General features: G+C 35.6%; 1 protein-coding gene across 8 annotated transcripts in view; it reads left to right on the top strand.

Moving 5' to 3' along the window:
- Ca-alpha1D (Ca[2+]-channel protein alpha[[1]] subunit D) overlaps positions 1-22,400 on the top strand; it is a 401,670-nt gene that overhangs the window by 257,090 nt on the left and 122,180 nt on the right. For all 8 annotated transcript variants that reach the window (XM_089106801.1, XM_089106795.1, XM_089106796.1 and 5 more), the window contains one exon: positions 21,351-21,497. In XM_089106801.1, the coding sequence (XP_088962927.1) occupies positions 21,351-21,497 (147 nt within the window). The remainder of the gene's footprint in view (positions 1-21,350; positions 21,498-22,400) is intronic.

Here is a 22,400-nt window from a genome sequence, read left to right on the forward strand (position 1 = left end):
GTTTCATAAATATTTTCCAGGCATTATGACTTGCAAGTAACGAATTCTTATGTTTGAAGATTATTCCATGCTTTACAATATCTTGGGCTACGGCATGGACGATGAAGATTGTCATGCAATTTGCTAGCTTCATCTCTTTCTTCGTTCTATAATTAATTCATCAATAATTATAATGTGGATAAACTTTTGTAATTTCATGACTGGTAATTCAATTCAATTCAATTCATTTAAATAAAAACAAGATGAAACATAACACCAATAATAATAAGGATCCTGGAAGCAAACTTGTTGAGGACCATAACAACAAAAAATTAAAAATGAACACAAGAGAAAAAACAAGAAAAAACAAAAAAAAAGAGAAACCAGAAAAAAAGAGAAAAACACGGGTAAATTAAGGCAAATTGATTAAAAATTTAGAGATTTATAATATCAAAGTTTAGTAACATTGTTATACAGCGTGCGATAAATTGTGGATAGCTCGATACTGGAGAGTATTATATTCCATTGAAGTATAGATTTATAAATGGGGGATCGCTGGGCAGAGCTAGAGACACACTTGGGGACAATAAAGGAACGGTTGGATGAACGGAGACATAGGCCTTCAGAATTATTGCAATTAAAATAAGATAATAATTGGGGATTTTTATGGTAAGCGGAATATGCAAGGGATAGATTTAATTTTTTAATGATTTGTTCAAAAGGGATAATACCAAAATCGGAGAACAAGTCATGGGTCGGATATAGTCGGGGCAGCCGAAAAACTGCTTTGATGGCACAGTTTTGGGCAGTTTTTAATTTATTGGTAACTGAAGGATAAGTGTTGCCCCAAACAGATCTGCAGTATGAGATATATGGGTAAATAAAAGAGTAATAAAGGGTGACAAGGATATCAGGAGTAAGAAAATTATTCACATGATTAATCATACTTACCTGTCGCAAGATTATTGCTCTGATGTAGGACCATGAGTTGCAAATGAAAGGGAGGAGTCTATGTGGACACCAAGAAACTTGGCAACTTCGACCTGCGGGAGGAGAATGGTGGAATATTTTAGGCCAAGTGCTTTCTGAGCTTCATTTTTTTTGTAAGGGGTTAGAAATAATACAACTTGAGTTTTCTTGCTGTTAATGGTCATGCAGTTAACGAGCGACCATTCCTGTACTCTATTCAGAAGGATTTGAGTAGAGGTGACGACGGATGGTAAATTAGGGCCGGTGATGAAAAAGTTGGTATCGTCAGAAAAAAGTACTGGGTGCACAGATGGACCCAGGCCTGTAACCAAATCATTAATATAAAGGAGAAAAAGTATTAGACCAAGAACAGAGCCCTGCGGGACGCCCCCCCCTCCGGACAGGGCGGGGATGCGAGGTCATGCTGCCCAGACTCACACTCTGTACTCTACCAGAGAGATAAGAGCCGAACCATGAGGAAGGAATTCCACGAATCCCTAAGTTCTTGAGTTTAGTTAATAAATACTGGGATCAACCATGTCAAGGCCTTAGAAAAATCCAGAAAAAACCCAATAACAGTATTTTTAAGGTCTATTCGGAAACGTACAAGCTGTGCACCGTTTATTAATTCATGAGCGGTTGACAATTTAGAATGAAAGAAACACTGATGAAGAGAAATTAACAAATATGCTGGGTGGATTCCCCATGAAATAGGGGAAATACATTGGAAATAGTTCTCTCGAGCACTTTGGATATAACTGGGAGAAGTGAGATTAGACGATAATTACTTATCTCAGACGGATCGCCTTTTTTATGAATCGGGATAACAATTGCTGATTTAAATATTTCTGGAAAGACTCCATTGATCATAGACAGGTTTGCTATATGCACAATGGGTTCACAAATATAGGAAGATACAGTTCTAAGAAGCTTATTACTTATCCCAAGGAAGTCAGATGTACTACTAGTAGAGAGAGATTCGATAACTTGAAGCACCTCATTACTATCAGTTGGAGAGAAAAATATGGATCTGGGATTCTTGCTAGGGTGTACTGACTCGGAGGGGGGACAGGAGTTAGCATTTGGAATATTGGTGAAATAATTATTAAAAGCATCCGGTACTGAAATTGGGTCAATTAATCTGCCACTGATGTCCTTAAGGTTAATAGGTATAGATCTTGAATTCCTTTTTTTTTGGAAGAATTTCATATATTGTTGACCAAATTTTTTGCAAGTTCCCTTTGCAGTGAATGATTTTTGAATAATAATAATTTTTTGGCTTCACGGATGAGTTTGGTATATAAGTTTTTGTATTTTTTATAATTGGTTAGGTCAATAACGCTATTTGTTTTGCAAGCCAACTTATATAGGTCATTTTTACAATATGAAGAGATTATCAGGCTATTGGAAATCCAGGGGTGTATATAGATAGTTTTTCGGTTTGATTTATAGACTGGAAAGGTTGAACTGATAAGATGACTCAGTCCCTGTGTAAAATCATTTGTGGCTGAACGAGAATTTAGATCAGTATTACAAGGGTTATCTTACTCGATTGGGGAAATCGACAAGTTGAAATTAAGGTTTCTGGTGTCTGAAATAATTAATTACGCATGGGCCACATAAGACTGATTGTTAAGTTGGAGGGTGTAATTATTTTGAATGGGTCCATTCAAAACGAATGTCACATTTTATTTGAGGGGTGTGTGGACTGATTTTGATTTATGCGGCACGAAATTATTTAAATAGAGGAGGTATTACTAATTTTTGGTTGCATTTAATTTTGATTCATTGTTTTTTATTCGTTTAAAGATAATTTCTTTTCTTATAACACTATATCTTACGCTTTTTGGGTTGTAGAAATATTGTTTATAATATCTTATTTCTTTGAGTGGGTCATGTTGATATTTTACGCAGTTCGGATTTTTCTCGATTTTGTAACATATTTTTCGTTTTCTGCATTTGTCTAGAAGCAATAAATCAGTCTGACACGGACCTTTAACAAACCAATACCAAATTTTATATGGTTTTTGCAAGCTTCTTATCTCATGTTGAATATATTGAAGGTACTTCCCCTTTCTCCTGTTATATTTTATTCCCAATCTTCCTCTTGCAGGTCGATATTTGGGTGTATTTGCCAATCGTAGTCCAAAACGATACCATTCTATGTTATATTCCCTTAAATCATATTTCACATTCCACTTTTTTGCGAAAACTTCTTCCCCTGATTTATTCAAAATGAGGATTGCTGCAGAGTATATCACGTTTTCTTTTGCATGCTTGATAGTTATAAACTCTGTATCAATAATTGCCTTGGCCATTGTTCTGAAATGAAAGGTAGTTTCTATTGGCTTTTGTCTAGTTACTTTTATTCAAGATTAGTTACATTCATGGTTACTCTAGGTCGAGATCAAACTACCTTTTCGCCAGTACTTCCTCATACTTGGGTATTTATTCGTTCGACGTAATTCGATACTTCTAAAGCTCCATATTAACCAATAATGAATATTTACTTTTGAATAGAATGTAAGGCAAGTTCAGGTCGAGGTTGAACTACTTGTTCACCAGTGCCACCTTGCACTTGGCTATTATTTGAACGTAATTCGATTCTCGAAAGTTCCATACAGGCTTATTGAGATTTTCAAGAAACTACCTTTTTTTGTCAATTTAAAGAACGATATATATAAATCCTTGGACATTTACTTGGATTTTTTTTACAACATATTAATACACTACTAGTTTATTCATATAATGCACTTTTTAAATAGTAACTCATCAATCTCGATATAACACTTCAGGTAATATTGGTGAGCCTTTTTATTATTTATTTTGACGAGATTATTTATATACACAGTTTCTTCCACGGATATCGGCTTTTAATTTTAATATGGATGCATCGTCCGGCAGTGCCGCTTTTCAGCCTGAGGATTTCAACATATTGGTAAGTCGATAATTTTCCCATGATGATACATTTGAACTGATAAATTTGAGTTCAAATACTACGTTATTTTTACCACTTTCAGGCGTGTTCAAATACATTAAATATACTAATAATTGGTTTGGGAGGGGCAGGCCTTCCAATGTGGCAGCTATGTCGTTCCTTCACATATTTTGTCGAATGGTTTTCAGGCACCATTGAGATAATGACAACGGGTCATTTATTATTTTTATCACAGAAAAACTTAAGTTTACGTGTGACTGGCAACAACATAGTTGCCTGCGCACATTTACGTCGAAGCCGGAGAATATTTTGATTCCGAAGTGTTTGTCTTATTGGAAGAAATTAAGAGTTGTTTTATTTATGTCTTTATAATCCCTTAGGGTGATTTGAAAAATAACGGATCCTGTTGAAGGGTTTATCGGGTTTAGGTATGTGTTATTTACACAATTGACGTATAAGGCCCTAAGGAAGCTTTCTCCTTTTAGCATATTCCTTCGGTCTATTAGAATGGCGAGAAATTTAATGGGCCAAATTGTAATGATGTTATTATCGTCCTGATCATACCAAATGTTGTTTGCGATGTACTCAGATAATAAGGCATACTTTGTTATTGGGACCCTTTGTATTAAAATTTGGAATGCTAGGTTGGTGCTTAGCCTGGTGTATTCAAGTGTTCTTGTCATTGTACGTGTGCTAAAGTTATAATGAACTAAGGTTGCTATTAATCTTAGGATTATTCTGTCTTCCAAGACTTTCCTTGGAGATTTTAAAAGGAAATGTAGTGTGGGGCAGTCAAGATTTTCCAATGTTCTGATAAGAACCCATTCTTTTAAGGAATCATGAATATTATCCATGCTATTGCTTTTCTTGAGTTTCCATGACGTTACATTTGCCAGGCTACAGCTACTTAACTGTGGCTGGCTCGGGAATCTTATCATAGTTGCTTTTTTTTAGATTTTTAGTTAATATTAGCAACGTACCATATAGTCGCTTGTTTCGACGTTTCACTTAACCAGTGGTCGATGGCTATACGCGTACCGGTATCTGCAAATGTGTTATTATATAACATTTATCAATTAAGAGGAGCTTCAATTGATTAAGTTATTTGAGGTGAGAGGGGAAAGATAAAAAAAATTCAGATGAACGTTTCTTTTCCATCGGTACGTCTTATTATGTCTATTGGGTCAACTCTATTGACTTGGTATTTGTCATGATCTGGAATGAACGCTTACAGCTATAGGTCCTAGCTCAATAACAATTATGTTGAATTACAATATTTTAAGGAATAGTAAGTAATTACATAATGGTTATATGCCCTTAGTTCAATAATGGTTACGTTAGGTTAAGGGATAGTAAACGATTACACGATAGTAATATATTTTTAAAATTTAAATTTTAAGTTATAGTAGTTAAAGTATAGTAATGATTACGTTACAGTTATGCACTTTCAATTTAATAACAATTATCATAAATTATAGTCGTTTATTTTACCTTTTTTAATTTTTTGGCAATTAATTTTTAATATTATTCTTGCATTCCTTTTCCGGTGCAAGTTGCTCTTCGTAAGGAAATACCTTGGCACGGTGCTGACCACAAAATAATCAGACTGTGTTCCCGCCCCCTGCCAAAGTACTCCCCACGATTCGGACTTATTGTCTATGTTTTCATTCCGGATTCCTTCCGTGTGGTTACTTTTGTTAGAGTAATTTTCCTAGTAGTAAAAGAAATGTAGGGTAATTCTTTCGGGTCACTTTTCATAGAGAGATGAGTTGATCTTCTCATGAGAGTTCCCTGGTCAGACAGTAATGACCAATGGGATAAAACGCACCACAGGTCACAACAGATGACCAGCGGGTCCACATGGCGTAGTGTTGTTTCGTTTAACTGTAGTTTATAACTCTTTTTTATTCAACAATCACATCTCCTAACTGGGTAGTAGTATCTCATAGAGAGCCAGGACCTAATGGGAATGGGAACGGGATAATGACACCGTTACCATTCTCATAGGTAACGGCTTCCCATGACTGAGGGTCCATCTGTTAAAAAGGAAATTTTGATCTGCAGTTGTAGTTCCTTGTTAAACGGTTCTTGTTATGTCAACATATTTCGTAACTATATAGTTGTTTCTCCAAGGAAGATGAGGATCAAGTGCTTGCATAGTGGGATAATATACGCCACGCCAACCCTTGGCCTCAACCTGCCATGATTGGGGGTCCATTCGTTTTCTTGAATCTCACTTTAATTCCAATGGCTATTTTGAATAAGTCATTCTGCGTCAATTTCCACGTATTTCATGGGGTTTTCTGCTGATTATTTGGTTATTTTGTTCTTATAAAAAAGATCTGCCGTGTATATTGAGCTTTCATTACTTATCGAGAGTAAAAAAATTTTTATTGTTATTACCTCCCGAAGTATGAGGGGTATCCCTACTGATTTTTAGCCAAAAGTGTCTTTTTAGTTAGTTTTGAGTGGATTCTCGAGCGTAAATCGTTAAAGAGAGACATGTAGTACTTTTTACGTGAGGCATAATTAATATTTTTGTTCATTTGACTGTTCACATGATTATCTTAATTTTAGTGCCGAAAAAGTTCTCTGTCTAAAATTTTGTGACAGAAGTTATAGTTGAAATTAGTATAGAGTTTTACTTTCCGTTGATCCCGTCTGCACTAGTATTAATAAATGCAAACGAAAAATAAACAGAAAGAAAAACGGTACATTTCTGAAAAAGCTGGATTTAATTAATGCGGGAATTAACAATGAATTTAAAGACGTTCAAAAAAAATTTTATTCAAAATTAAATGTGGGCATTTTTTTTTCATGTCCAATATGAATACTTGTTGGCTCCTCATATCCAACAATCTTCTAACCATCGGCAATTTTCTAAGACGATTAGAAAATTACTAGAAAAACAGAAATCAAGAAACGGACGCAGAATTTATTTACCCTATATTATTTTTTAGCGTCGGCTATTCATGCCTATGCAAAGCGTAAAACTGAAACGATTTTTTTTTTATTCTGACTCATCTTCCATTTTCTCAATTTCACGAATAATTAAAATTATTTAATTCGGGGCCTTGACTCGTTCGTTGCTGAAAGAAATCGGTCGGAACAGCCTACTTTTCTTTTGCGGCAGAAAAAGGTGCCACGTCGTGGGCCTGTGTTCGTGTATTTAAATACAATATTACCCTTCTTTTTATTGGAATTTCTGCAATGTTTGGTAACTCTCTTCTTTTTTTTGAATAATATTCAAATAGTTTAGAAGATAAATTCACTCCATTTTCCCGAACTGATTTTTAGTCCCTAGTATACTAGATGCGATCCTTATTTTGTTTCCAAGGAAGGCTATTATGACAAAATGGATGATTATTTTTCTGTATCATGTTCCACATATTTTCAATCCATGCACTATACGTATATATTTCTCTTAGCTTTTGTATAGCAGTACCATGATTATATCAAGATTTTTTTTTTAATGATACTTAATAGGAAACTTCCTGACCATGCACCAAAAGAATTTAATCAGGTCTGTTATGCAAGATTTATCGAAGGGGTTTGAAAAAATGAATCGGCTACTTGGCTTTGGTCTCCTGTAATTCGAATAAATCAGTTACTAAAAATTTATTTTAGTCATTAGCTTAATATTTTTATAGAGGCTTGTTTTAAGGAATTATCCCTTGCGATATTTAGGTTTCTCCCGAGAACTTTGTAATGTAGTTCATATGTAGTCGGTTTTGAATAAAAGAGAAATTCTGGGTATAGCTGTTGTTTACAGGACACTATTTAGTTCTCCATTGATCTGATGTCCCTTGTAACTATAATTTATTGCTCCCATATTTCTTTGATTATGCTATGAACTACTTTGGGTGCGATTTTATTTAGTATATATGGTGGTCGCATTTATCTTAAGCTTAGTTCAACATCATATGTGCTATGATTATTACGTTACATTTAAGACTTATAAGAGACTATTCGTGTGGACTTAACTTTTCGTGGATAGCCTACATTTGGTTATAATGTTACTTTCTCTTCTTGATGAAGCACGCCTTGACCATAGTAAGCTCCGCGATTGGTTTAAAAGGTTAGTAAAATTAATAATTATTGTGATTTTCTTTTACAATTGGCAAATCAACCGTAACATTTTTCCATTTGAATTTCATTCTTTTATCCGGGTTTAGAAAAATTGCCTATTCTGTATTTTACCCTAGTAAGATTGAATTGTTTCTCGGCTGTTACTTTTTGCGTCAAGTGTATATTTTCCCGCGACCAGCCAATCAGAGAAACCTTCCTTCTGTTTTTTTTATATCAATATACTCGTTTTGACAAAACCTGTCTCTGGCAGATAGCGTATTCTTTGCAAAAATATAATTGCTCTCTTACGCCTTATTTTTTCACAGTTATCTGAAAATTAAGCTAAAATTACGATATTATTCTACAATCCTGAAAAAAAGCGCGTTTTGGAATTTCCGTTGACAAAAGGGGGGTTTCCTTCCTACTCTGAGAAATTTGGTTCACCTATTGTTGTAATTGGCCACTTCTTTCGCCCAAGGGGCTTGCGATTCGTTTAGGTTTTGATCTATATTATATTTTCTTAGGTTTTCCTAGGGTTTGCCTATCTCTACGGGCTTATTTTGATAGATTAGGATATATATCGCATTTGAAGTTTCCCAACTTCAACGGGTTTATTTTAATAGTTTAAGGCTTATATTGCTTTCCTCTAGATCGAATTTATGGACCAAAACTTGTGTCTTAAATACCACAATTATCAACTTATTCTTATGCCTTGGGTATTGATTTTTTTTGTGTCGATTCTTTAGCAATTACTCCTCTTCGTTTATCTTGGTTTTGAAATAGAATGATATTTGTTATTGTTATGTTCAAAGGATATCGACCTATTTTCATTTATGATAGTTTTCTTTTTATCGCCATAGCGAGTTATGACTGTTTATATCAAGGGTCGTTTTTATGCTATACCCTATCTTATGTATCTTTGGACTGACTACTTTGCACGGGACACATACAACTGATTACTAAGTGGCGAGCGATAATTATTGTTTTTTTTGCTTCCTATTTATTAATTTTACATTTTTATATTTTGCTAATTGACATTAACCGTTGCTGCACTTGTTTTAAGGTCTTAGGAGCTTTCGCCCTCGTATTTATTTGGTTTATGTTTACGATGACCGGAAGGTAATGTCTGAGATTTCTTGAGATAAATGCGTTTGGAAATTTGGGGCTTGGTAGAGCTTATTGGCTGTAAGTAGGGTTATTTTCTTCCCCCTTGGTTATACGTTTTAGCTATATCTTTGTTGTTTTTTTGTAAAGAAAAGTATTATTTTCTAGTGGGATTAGACGAATAGGTTACTTATTAATGAGAGTACTTTTAGATTGAACGTGTATACAGGTTAATAAATCTTTATTGCTAACGTTGCAAATAAAAATATAAGTATTCTAAATTTGACGGAAAATTGCGTAAATAAACCGATTAATTCGCCGTTCATTTTTCTTGTATACACGTAATATAGTTTCTTCGGACTAATATTTTACATGGGGCCGATTTAACTACGTAGATACTTTATAACATTGAAGGAAAAAAGGTGCGGTTTTTAGGAAAGCAAAAATATTTTCTGTCTATTTAATTTATGAGGCGTGTTTAAGGTAACTTGTAGGGGCTTTTTCGTTCAGCTGAATTTTTCTTCTTGAAAGAATGCTTTTGGTTGCTATTGGCACCAAGGCCTTTTTTCTCTTTCGAGTTCAGCTACGATCAAAAGTATGTACTGAATTCGATTAAATCTTTAATGCATGGAGAGTCCTAGTGAAAAGAATTTTACCTTCTTTTTGAATTAGGGTTCACTTTTTTTGAATTAGTAGGTAGATATGGGATTCACTAGGGACAGGTAAAACTAGGACTGCTACTTCAATTATACTTCAGCTTTTACTGCTGAATCCGAAATACAGTAATTTATACTACACATCTTCAAATGCGAGTATAGACGAGATTATTTAAAGAACCAGGAAAGAAATGAAAAGCCTTAAAGAATTTATCATTGTTTGCTATGGCATTAGCAATAATGTAAACTTTCTAGTTTAACATCCCTCATTACTGCCAACATCATGCAAATATGAGTCCTCTAGTTTAAAGTGAATCTCGCACGAGGTATTTGATTATCGTTATACCCCTTGTTTGCACAACTTATTATACTATACTTAAAAAAAAATTCTAATTTTTTATATTTAAGCGAGAAAAGAATTTTACCTCCTTTTTGTATTTAACTAACAGCCATGATCGATATTTTCTTAGTTTTCTGTATCGGCCGGTAACAGTTGCACTTTGGGCGTTCCTTGTGGTGAAGAGATCTTTGAGGAGCCTTGGCCAGTTGTATCATTTATTTGCGTAGTGGGGTATTGAGTCCTAGCATTCTTGCTATCATAAGTTGGAGGGTTTTGTTGAATAGATTCCATTTGGGGGTTTATAAGGGGATACTGAGCTTGATTTGGAATTGTGAAATACGAGGGTTGTGGTGGCCCTTCATTGTAATTGTTAGCAACAATATTTTCCAACGGGGGGTTGAGGGATAAGTCGAATTCAATTGTAAACAAAGTTTCCACCATTTTCTCTAAGTTTGAACAAAATTGTCTTTGTTTCTGCAATTCTCTGTTGATTTCGGTTTTGTTTCCTTCCAATTGTTTTTCTAAGCTTTCCTGTCTGAGTTTGATCATTTCTTTTTGTGCTTTTAAATGGTCGTATTCATGCTGTAGATTCAGGAGTTTCATTTGTTCGGGTGCCAGTGCTTATTGCACTACTGCTGTGGCAGTTATAACAGTGTTAGCCCTGTAGTCTTCCACTTTTTTACCAATTTCCTGCATTTTATTGTATAGGTTCTGTAACTTTTGAAGCTTATCAAAGTAATCGTATCCATTGACAAGTGTGGCGTCACTTACTGATTCCATTTCATTCTGTATTTTTGAAGCCTTTTCCTTGCATTCCATAAATTCGGTCTCGATTAGGTTATTTATTGGTTTTGCCAAGAGGATTTCATTTATTTCCTTGTTTATCTTTTCCTGGGGGGCCTTAACTTTACTAAGGGATTGAAGTGTGACTTCTATCATGTTTTCGATTTTCGATCTTTCTGTTATCAATTGTGCTGCCGCCTTCAGGAGTTTTAATCGCCTCTGAAGTAACTAGTCCATATTTGTTCCGTCTGCAACGGGGTGGCACCAGGTTTTTTGGGGGGAAGGGTTGAACAATTCTTGTTCTGCTTCTACCTTCAGGGTTTTCTATCAAGCCGGAATTCATCTTATCTGCAAAAGTTAACTATTAATTTCCTTCAACCTTTTACAGATAGCTTTCATTGAAGTGTCGTATCCAAGCACATTTGTTTTAAGGATTTTTTTTGTTTATTTGTCCTACTCAAATTTGCATCAATATTATTTTAGGAGTTTTTAAGTACTTGATCTCTAGACGTATTTCCACTTATCTGGTTTCTTAACCACTCTGCCAGATTTTGTGGTAACTTCCTCTTCGCTTTCTTGCGTTTTTTTCTTTTTAGACTTTCCCATAGAGATTAGGTCAAACTTCTTGTACTGCTTCAATAGAAATTTTCGACCTTTTAATTTAGCCTCTTTTGCATGGGCTGCAGCCGAAGTTGGTTTTCGTTTTTGTGTGTCTTGAGGTTCGTCTGGAACTGATTCCTCATCTGACTCAGCAGAACTGGTCTCTGAAGATTCATCATTAGGGCTTTCAGGGGTGGTCCTTTGCGGTTTTGGAGTATCTCTTGCCCTTGCTTCATATTATTCGTCTCCTCTGGATGTAGAGGGTTTATTTTCCATTTCCTCATGCTGAATTCTCGTTTCAGGAGAATTAAAAGATTCTTGAGAACTTTGGGTGGAGTCAAATGTTTGTGCAGGGTGTCTCCATTGTTTGAACGCCATATCCGCAGGGGGGGTATTTTCTGGATCATGATCTTTCGACAGGAGGACGATTCCTTGGGCTTAACTTTGGATACCGTTATGTGATGATATTGTCCTAGATTTTCATCTTCAGGGGATTTCTGGGTCCAAGGCAAGTTACTTTGCCTTGTTTTTATAGGATAATTGATTATGTCCACAGCTTCTCTCAATTTTTTCTTGTTTGTGTCCTTGGGTGGAGTTTTCTTTATTTTTACACCAGGGGTTTCCTTAGCTCTATTTAATTCATCCTGTAACGATAGGGGTCTCTCTATCGGGGTTGCTCGTGATATCATATCATCTGGAAGTCTTCTGGGGGGACAAGGGGTCGAAATTCTATCGGGAAAAAATGGGGTTTTTGGGGACAATGTATAGTCTAACTCTTCTGAGCTTTCTAACGATGAACTTTTTGGACCTTTTTGGGTTTTTATTGCTACTGGTATTAAAGACATTCTTTTGGGGACAACTAGATTTTTCATAGCTTAGAATTCTTCAAAATTTTCCTCGTCGCTGTCATTTTCGAAATAATCTTGTTTGAAGTTAAAACGTTTTAATTCACCTAACCTTGACTTAGGGGATTCGTCTTCCACGTCTGACGTATTGGTAGATGAGGGTCTCAGTACCCATCTTCCCGGGAATTTGGCTCTTTTTATCCGGCTAACATGTACCTTATATGTTCTTCCGTTGTCGGGGTTTATCATTTTAAAAGTAAAATCATTGTAGTATTTTTGATTATTCTGTAAGGTCCAGAATATTTATTGGAAAGTTGCCAGAATATTTATTGGAAAGTTGCCTCAAATGAAGCGTTTGCCTCATTTTTTAGGTAGACACAATCTCCTATCTTAAAGTTTATGTTCCCCTTGACTTTGGGTTGGTTTCTCAACTCTTGGTTTATTTTACATTTTTCTAAGTCTTGTCTAACGACCTTATAGGTTTTCCTCATCTTATTTATAAACTCTTGATTATAATCCTCTGTATTATTGTAATACTGTATGGATTCTATAACTTCCTGATACGGTATTTTGAAATCGTAGCCGAATAATAAATAAAAGGGGGTATCTCTAGTCACTTCCGAAAATGCGGTATTGATCACGTTGGTTAAGTACGGTAAGAATTGTCTCAGTCATTTCTGTTGTCTTTTGTATAAATGCTTAAAACATTGGAAAATATTTTATGCCTGTTTTCGATTTTCCCATTAGCTTGTGGGTGATAAGGGGATGTCACCAATTTCTCTATCTTAAGAAAACTCATTAAATCTTTTGTTACTTTAGAAACAAAATTACTTCCATTATCGCTTATAACCTTGTTAGGGATGCCAAATTTTAAAAATACTTTCTCTAATGCCTTACTCGTAGCGTACGCGCCTTGATTTCTTAAAGTTTTAGCAAAAGTAAACCCGGAAAAGTGATCTATAACTGAAAGAATGCGCGTATGGCCCCTTTTGGAAACAGGTACGCCTCCACTGGCTCCATATAAATCAAATGAAACAATATCAAAAGGGAACTTCGCTACCGGGACTCTTCCCATTGGGGGGTTAGGATAAGCTTGGGGATTTTTTCTTAAATTACAGGCTTTGCATGTACTTACAAAATCTTTAAGTTTTGTTAACGCCGACGGTAAATAAAAATATTATTTTAACTTTTGGAAAGTTTTAGTTATCCCTAAATATCCACCTATATCCAAATGAAAATATTCGAAGGCAGGTATTATTAAGTTTTGGGATTATCGAAGTTTACTGGGATGATCGAAGTTTGATTTCTATTTGTATCGCTTGTTACTATCCTGCAAAGGTTTTCTTTGTCTAAATCGTAATAAAAATTATCTATTTCCCTTCTCAGGGCTTTGAACTTATCGGGCAGGTTATCAAAATTCAACAAATAATTAATGAGAGTCAAACACATTTCATCCTTAATTTAGTTTCTTTTAATGATTGCCAGCGATAAGGGGTAATGATTAACCTCGTTTTCTTCAATTTGAAATTCAGATTTTATCTTCTTGTGTTTTCGTTCACTGGGATTGATGGCATTTATCTCTTTGTTTTCATTATTTGAGGAGTTATTTTCGGGGTATATACTCAAGTAATCACAGGGGCATTTTTTTTACCTGTCAAATGCTAAAATTCGTAATCCAGATCTTGGATTTTCATTATCTCTCTAGCTAAAATTCCCGTTGGATTTTTGAATGTGCTTAGCTACTGCAGGCTTTTATGTTCCGAACGCAACTGAAATTTTCGACCCACTAAATAATGTCTAAATTTATCTAAGTGGTAAATTATAGAAATTAGTTCTAATTTCATTGCAGAATAATTGCTTTTGCCTTTCGATAAAGTTCTACCTAAATAGTATATGAATGTTTTTATATACTGAGGGGGTTTCTGTAGGGGATTGGGGTAGTCTTCTACGGGGATTAACTGAGAAGGGATTGCACTGATGCCCAGAACCGAGGCATCAGTGCTGACCACGAATTGTCCTTTTTAAAATAAAGTAGCGACAATACTGGCTCAGAAGTAAGTGCTTTCTTGAGAGTGTTTAAGGAAGTTTGAGCTTCCTGCGACCAAGTAATATTTTGGGGGGTCCCTTTAGTTAGGTCCGTTAGAGGTTTTGCTATATTGGCGTAGTTACGTATGAATTTTCTAAAATAACTAGTCGAACCTAGAATTGCTCGCAGTTGTTTTATAGTTTTTGGGGGTTTGAGGTTTTCTACACATTTTATCTTGTCAGGGTCTGGTGATATCTGACCTTGGGTCACTATCATTCCCAAAAATTTTATTTTAGGTTGAAGTATATTTACTTTTTCAGGTCTACATTTCAGGTTGTCTTCCCTGAATTTTTCAAAAACTTTGGCTAATATAGCTAAATGATCCTCCGGGTTTTCTCCTACGCAAATTAAATCATCCACAAATGAATAATGTTCTCTACGCCTCGTAATAAATATAATAACGGTCTACATAGGGCACTTGAACTAGTTTTAAGTCCGAAGGGTACTCTTAAATATTCGTAAGAGCCGCATTCAGTTGTAGAAAATGTCGTTTTATAAACGTTATTATCTGCTATCTTAACTTGATGATAACCTTGTTTGACGTCGAGATATGTAAAAATTTTATTTTTGTTTGAGATGGAGTCCAAAATTTCGTCGATTCGAGGCAGGGAAACTTATCACTAACTACCTGCTTATCTAAGGCTCTATACTCTACTACGAGCCTAAGGTCCTTGTTCTTTTTTGGTACTAGTATCACGGGGGCTGAATACAGGCTTATGCTTGAGCGTTGAATATTGTTTCTCTCTAATTCGCTGGTTTTGCTTTTTAACCAGTGTTTGTAGGGATGAGAGATACGATAGAGTTGTTCAGCCACAGGCAGCACTGTGGTTTGGACAGAATGTTCATAGAAGGGTATTAATCCAATGTCTCCTTCACACGTAGAAAATACATCTCTAAGGTACCAGGATAGTCCGCATTATTTTTCTCTAATTCCGCGTCTTGGATATGATCTAATTTAAAATTTTTCAGAAATTGGGATCTTGTTAGTGGGCACCTATCCATTGGATTTCTATCACTAATAGTATTAACTAAGCTCCTTTTGGATCTTTTCCACTCGTTTAGCTTGCACTCAGAAATCACTTGGATTTTAACGAGACATGTTCCCTTTTTTAATGTAAATGCATCATTTTCATGGGTATTTGTCAACCAAATAAAACCTTCCCCTTTTTCATATAGAATGATTTGTCCTTCGAAAAACCGATTTTTTAGGAGTTTTCCAGTTGGGGATGTACACTAAATCTTAGGGTTATCATTACGGATTGGACCATTTCGGAGGTTTAGAAAATCTGTATTTCTTTTGGGAGAGTCTTTGTCTTACGCATAACAAATCTAAGGCATTTTTCTTCCTGATTATTTTCTATTAAGTTAAGATTGGCGTTTGGTTGCGTCAAATCTTCCCCCAGTGGGGTTGGCTGTAAGGGGACGGCATTAAGATTTATTACCTCGTTCCATAATTCTGTTATTTCCTTAATTTCTATTTGCCTATACTTCTGCATTTTCCCTATTTTTGCTTTTATTGACTCGATCCATTTGTCGCTGAAATTTCTCCTACAGGACGAGAAATGGGGTAAAAAAAGATTCTATTCTATTCACTATTGTTTCCCCTTTCTTCACGCGTCGGAGAATAGGATCGGATGGATATACGAGTCTGTGATTTGCTATATCTAATAATACTTTATTATATTTTAAAAAATTGGCACCGATTATAGCCTCATACGGGAAAGTCTTTCATATTTTGAAGTTAGTAGGAAAAGCCTTATTATTCTTGGTCATGCCAAGCCATATCGAGACAATTGATTTTAACTTATCTATTGCTAAGATACATATATTGAAGAAGTTGAATATATTATTTTATATAATACTTACTGGTAATGAATTAAACAAATTCGAGTTTATTATATTAACTGTCGCACCGGAGTCTATTTGCGCCTTGAAGTAAATATTTGCAACTCTAAAATCAATTAATATAGGTAATATATCATTATTATCACTTAAAGAAGGTACAACTACTGGAAGGGACCTATAAAAAATACTGGCCTCCAGGGTCCCGGTTAGTTTTCTTGGGGGCCTGATTCGTTTCCCTGTGCATTAATTTGGTAGGTTTGTGTTTGACATTGGGGTTCGGTAGGAACTTCCCTAGCAAGCTGATTTACATTTGATTGTCTTGATTGCCAAGTATTATTACGCGGGTTGGAATTTTTTGTGCAAACGGCTCGCGGCATTTGTTCATTTTGCAACGACGAAAAATTTCCCGTCGAGTAAAAATATCCTCTGTTATCACTCGTATTTCGGTTAAATCTAGTAAGATACACTGTCCGTGGGTTTGGGAATCAATAATTATTATGTCTGTTGGGGGGGGGGGAGGATTTTCATATTCCAATCCCTGTTGGTAGGGGTTGCGTAACGATGGTAGCCGTGAGGGATTTCTCCTATAACTTCCTGACTCATTGGCATTTAAGTTTGTTCTCCCGAACCAAACGGTTATCAAAACTGCGGGTTGCTGCTGCATAGTTGTTTCTAGTACGGCATTCCCTTGCAATATTCCCTTGTTTATTACATGCGTAGCATATAATTGGGGGGGGGGGGGGTTTATTTACGTAGTTTGTCGTTTTCGTGGGTACGAAAAGTACAGTTCTGTGCCTGGTAGGGGTTGAGGGTCTATTTTGACTTGGTTTTTGGGAATTGTCTCTTGAGAAAAATGCGGGTGAAATTTCTCGTGATCGTCCCGGCATTGATTCTCCTACGTTATTTATTCTTGACTTATTGTGATTTACCACAATCGTGTCAATTTCAACCATTCTCTCTACTTCCTGAACTGCTAGCTCTAATGTTTGAATATTTTTTGATATTAACATTTGGTACAGTTTGGGGCTCAATCCTTGTAAGAAAGGGTTTAGCACAATTTTATCATATAAGCTACCGGATTCTTTTCCATATTTTGCTTCTATTGATACCATTACGTTGTGTAGGTATTCCCTAACATTTTGGGTTTCGTCAAAACATACTGTTCCGTGCTTTAATTTGTTTGTTGAGCTGGGCTAAACAAATCTTTCTCGGAATACTTTTAACAATTTTTCTATGGAGTTTATTGGAAGGTTGTTATCTTCCACTATGGTGTTCTCTATTTATTATAAAAATGTTAACGCTTGCCCTATTGGTCTCATTAACAGCATGCCCACCAATGATTTTAAGTCGGTTTGAGTTGCTTCTACAAATTGGCTTAATTGGATACTAAATTCATCTACGTCTGGATCACCATTGTATGATCGAAGGGATTTTTAAATTTCTACTGTTTTAGCAATAAGTTTTTGTTTTAGCAATTGTTCGTTTGGATCCAGTGATATCTTGGCAATTATTTCAAAAACTGTATAAATTTCGGCACTTAGGTTTTTTATGTTACTTAAATTTGAAACTTTCAAATTTCACTTCGCTTATGAGGAATTCTACTTCTTATCTTTTTCTTAGGGGTGTTCTATTTGTTTTTAACTTAAGGGATCTTAGGCCTAACAAAATATAGCACTTTCTATATGCGTAGTGTTTCTCAGTAATCTTTTCCAAGGGGAAATTTTGTCCTTGTGTTTTGCTCCGTTAAACAGAGCCGCGTCAATTCTAATGGGGGGGGGGGTTTGATTTGCCAATTCTAATGGGGGGGATTTTATATGCTTCTTTCTAGTGAGGTTATATTAACTTTATACCTCAGTTTGAGGGGGAAATTCGTGTGGCGGGGGATTAAAACAGCGGATCAATCGGGGAGCGTATGTTATTGGTCATACTGAGTCAAAATCAGATTACTAGGATTCAGGTTCCCTAGAGAGCGGATGGAGACACAAGGACTTATTATCTTGAGAAATACTAACATGAAGAGATAAAATTAAGAAAGTAATGTATTTATTTTTACTCACATATGATACAAAACTGGATCAGGAATATCGGATAATATGCACTTTAAATTACTGTCATAGGCACTTTGATGAAATTATACACTGATATATATATATTCCAACGCGGGTCTTATTTAAAATACAAGTTCAAAAATTGGATTGAACATAGTAAGGTACTCACATAATATTCTCAAAAAATTGATAATGGGTTGATATTAGATTCACTTTAAACTTACATATGTTTGGTCAAGAATTCTCAGAAAACTCCTCTAGACTGACTCCAAATTGCTAAGTCCTAACTAACTATACTCTCTGATTTCACCAGTGGCTACATTCAGGCGTTGCTAACAATTATATTACGTTGGACCTATTGGTCAAATAGCATGTCCTATATTCTTATTGGACGAGGAATAAACCAATTGACTATTTTAACTTCCACGTAATTTATAGTTCTAAGATTGACATTTCAGAAGTTTTCCTGTCAAACAAAGTTTTTGTTTTACATTGTTTATGTTCTACTTTGCATAATTTATAGCTATAAGATTGACATTTCTGAATTTTTCCTGTCGAACAAAAGTCTAGTCTACCATTGTTTATTCTACTTTGTATCTTTTTTTATTAGTGAAACACTGTTTCACCATTGGCTACTTTGTTTGCACCTGCGGATGCTGTTCAATACTTAAAGACATCGGTCTTTTGCAACTGCGATATTGGCGCGGGAAATTTTATTCAAACCAAGAATTTAAAGATTAACTATAAGATATATGGCGGTAAGGCTGACTTCTCAGAATTCTTTCTGTCAACAAGTTTTGTATTAAAATTGGTCGTGTTTTATTTTACGTAATTTATAGCTATGGGATAGCAAAATCCTTCTTTAGTCACAGCAAACAGTCTTTCGGAATTTCCCTTATTTTAGCCATTTTAATTGATACTCAGAATAATAAGTTCCATATTAAGGACTCGAAGTAGGCCTTTGCCTCTTAATTAAGCAGATTGCACGACGCAAATTCCGTGTCCTTTAACTTAGCATTCTCTTACAAAATATTGTCTCAATTAATTACTCGACGGAGGGGTTTCTACTTCTCGGATTTTGATCCCGTTACACATCAAGTTCGTTTAACCATACTAGGAAAACAATCATCGATGTATGAAAACAGTCATGACTTTTAACAGAAACATGAAAATTTAATAGAAAAATCATTGTACTGTGAACAGCACGAATTTTCTTGGTATGTTGATTATAATTACAACATGAAAAAAACCAAAGATATGACTTTTTAGGCGTGGTGATTTTGTTTTTATACCTGTATAAAAGGTAATATGAATTTTTTTTTCCCGTATTGTCTCTTAGATTAATACAGTAATGTCCCACCTGCCCGCTACCTTTCATTGACACAATAAGGGGTACTGTCCGCTCGGAGATATTAATATATGCAAAAAGGATAGGACCCCGCTCTCTTAGATTGACACAGCAATCTTCCATCTGCCCTCTCTCTTATATTACTACAGTAATCTCCCACCTGCCCGCTCTCTTATATTACTACAGTAATGTCCTACCGCCCCTCTCTCTTATATTACTACAGTAATGTCCTACCACCCCTCTCTTTTATATTACTACAGTAGTGTCCTATCACCCCTCTCTCTTAGATTACTACAGTAATGTCCTATCACCCCTCTCTCTTAGATTGACACAGTAATTTCCTATCACCCCTCTCTCTTAGATTGACACAGTAATGTCCTATCACCCCTCTTTCTTAGATTGACCCAGTAATGTCCTATCACCACTCTCTCTTAGATTGACACTGTAATTTCTTATCACCCCTCTCTCTTAGATTGGCACATCACTACTATAAATTCCATGGAAACTCCACCAAGACGTTGATTCTGTAATTACTAATACTTTTTTCTTACCCTCCCCCTCCCATAGGCATCTACATACCCCTAGGCTTACACGTGCCACAGGTTGGGAGCGACTTGCCTAGATAAACACGGAATCACCTTGAAATAGTTCTAAGCGTTTACTCGCTCGGAAATTATGCACCTCCGGAAAATATCTCCTATGACTAAACGGCGCAAACTCAAAACAGGCCAAAATTAACAGGAGTATGGGTGACAACTCTTATGCCTTCTCAAGAACCTTAATATTTGTTTATTATTTACTAATTCTTTATTTATTAAAGTAAAAAAAAAGTAAAAACATTTAAAATGTAGTTTGTTTTCAGTAAAGCTTGTGTCAGCCTTACACATGTTAATTTTTGCTCGTTTTGAGCTTTACTCAATAAACGCTAGAAACTTTTTTGTGCAGAAAATTGTTAACAGGCATTTTGATCCTCGCTGAAAGGAAATTATTTCCAAGAATTTTCTCCCTGCTGCAATTCCTCAAGACAATCCCCCTCCCTTGCAAAGACCCCCCCCTCCCCCTGAAAAATATCCGTATGTTTCCCAATAACAAATTCAATCTGTAAGTAATGGACAAACTACAAAACTTAAAAAGTCACTAAGACTCATACAATTGGGTTCTCTGATTATTTTGTAGTTAGGGAGGGAGGGAGATACCTCAAAGGGTGCATTTTAATTCGAAAACATCCCAAATCTCATCGAGCCATCATATAAATACATAATTTGTTCTAGGGGAGGTAGAAATTGCTGTATAATCCCCAGTGTTGTAACCATGATTTGTGTTGGGGGAAAGATTATTTTTGGGATGGGGTACAAAAAACTTTATAAAACGCATAAAAAATGTGAAATTGGTATCTACTCACTTATGATTGCTGAGAATATTTCCGGTCTATGCTATTATTATGAAAATAGAGTAAAGGATAACATTAAACCGCTAAATGAGCAGAATTTCCTCCGTATTGGAGGGGGACTATCCCTTTCTCATCCACACCTCCACCTAATGGTCACAGAGGCTTCGGATTGTGGTCTTTAGATCAGAAATTGAGAGTTCTAGTCTTTTTATTTAAGTCCAAAGTGATTGGCGACCAGCCAACCGCGTGGGTATGGTACGGAAGGGTATCTTCCGCGGTATATTTTCTGAGGGAGGCTAAACGGAGGCTACCCTTGAAATTTCATTTTCATTACAAATCTTTGTGTTTTAGGGGCCATTATATCAGATACGTGGATGACGATCCAACCAAACCAGTTAAAGAAAACCGAACATGGATGAGGAATGACTTTCATTTTGATGATGTCAGTAAAGCCATGCTTACACTCTTCACAGTGGCAACGTTTGAAGGCTGGCCAGAGTAACTAACCTCCATTTTATAGTTATTGTTATGCCGCACCCTATATGCCCAGTTAGGACTTGTTCTACTTATATGTGGTATTTTATAAAAGGGAGAAACATTCTTAGACAAAATTATCGTTCCAAATATTCGACAAGCAAAAATTCTTGAAAATAGACGTTGAATGTTACAAGACGACCAACAAATGCAGGCTTATAAATTTTAAGTTAATGCTGAAATCATTTCAGTCAAGTAACTACTTATCTGCTACGTAGCAACTGAGTAGTACTGAAATGTAGGTCTATATCTGTTATAAGCACCAAAGTGTATTTCAACTAGTTTAGTCAACTGCTAAATAAACTTCGTGTAGGAAAACAATTACCGAAAGTTTTCCCCGTAAAAATTTCAAATATTTATCCTTCATCTATTGCCAGTCCTTCCTGCAGAAATAACTGAATGTTGCGTCAGGATAGGTTATATATATGTAGAATATGGTATATGTTGTGTACAACCGTGTATGTCAGAGAATGTTACTGAAAGCATTAAAAACTTGAATAAGTTTAACTTTAATTTCGTTCCATATAGGAAGAAACCGCGTCGCAACTAAGGTTCGATTTACATACAGTATCAGTTAATTTTCTAGAACGAAGTGTCCTCTCATATCTGTACTTTTTTCTTGAAAGACAAGGCCTACTATTCTGTCAGGTAATCTTTGGGTGTCCAACGATAACTATGTTCTGATGAGCAGATATTGAGTACAAATCAGTAGTGTAGGTATAACGATAGGTACGAGGGTTGTACCCATATAGCTATAATGATAGAGAGCGGGCAGTCCCACCATCTAGCTATAATGATAAGTAGCGGACAGCACTCCCACCATACAAGCAGACAGTACAATGACCGGATTAAACCTACCATGAAAAT

The sequence above is a fragment of the Artemia sp. Qi Xiang Cuo genome, chromosome 21 (assembly GCF_049724085.1).
Source record: "Artemia sp. Qi Xiang Cuo chromosome 21, ASM4972408v1, whole genome shotgun sequence".
Lineage (NCBI taxonomy): Eukaryota > Metazoa > Arthropoda > Branchiopoda > Anostraca > Artemiidae > Artemia > Artemia sp. Qi Xiang Cuo.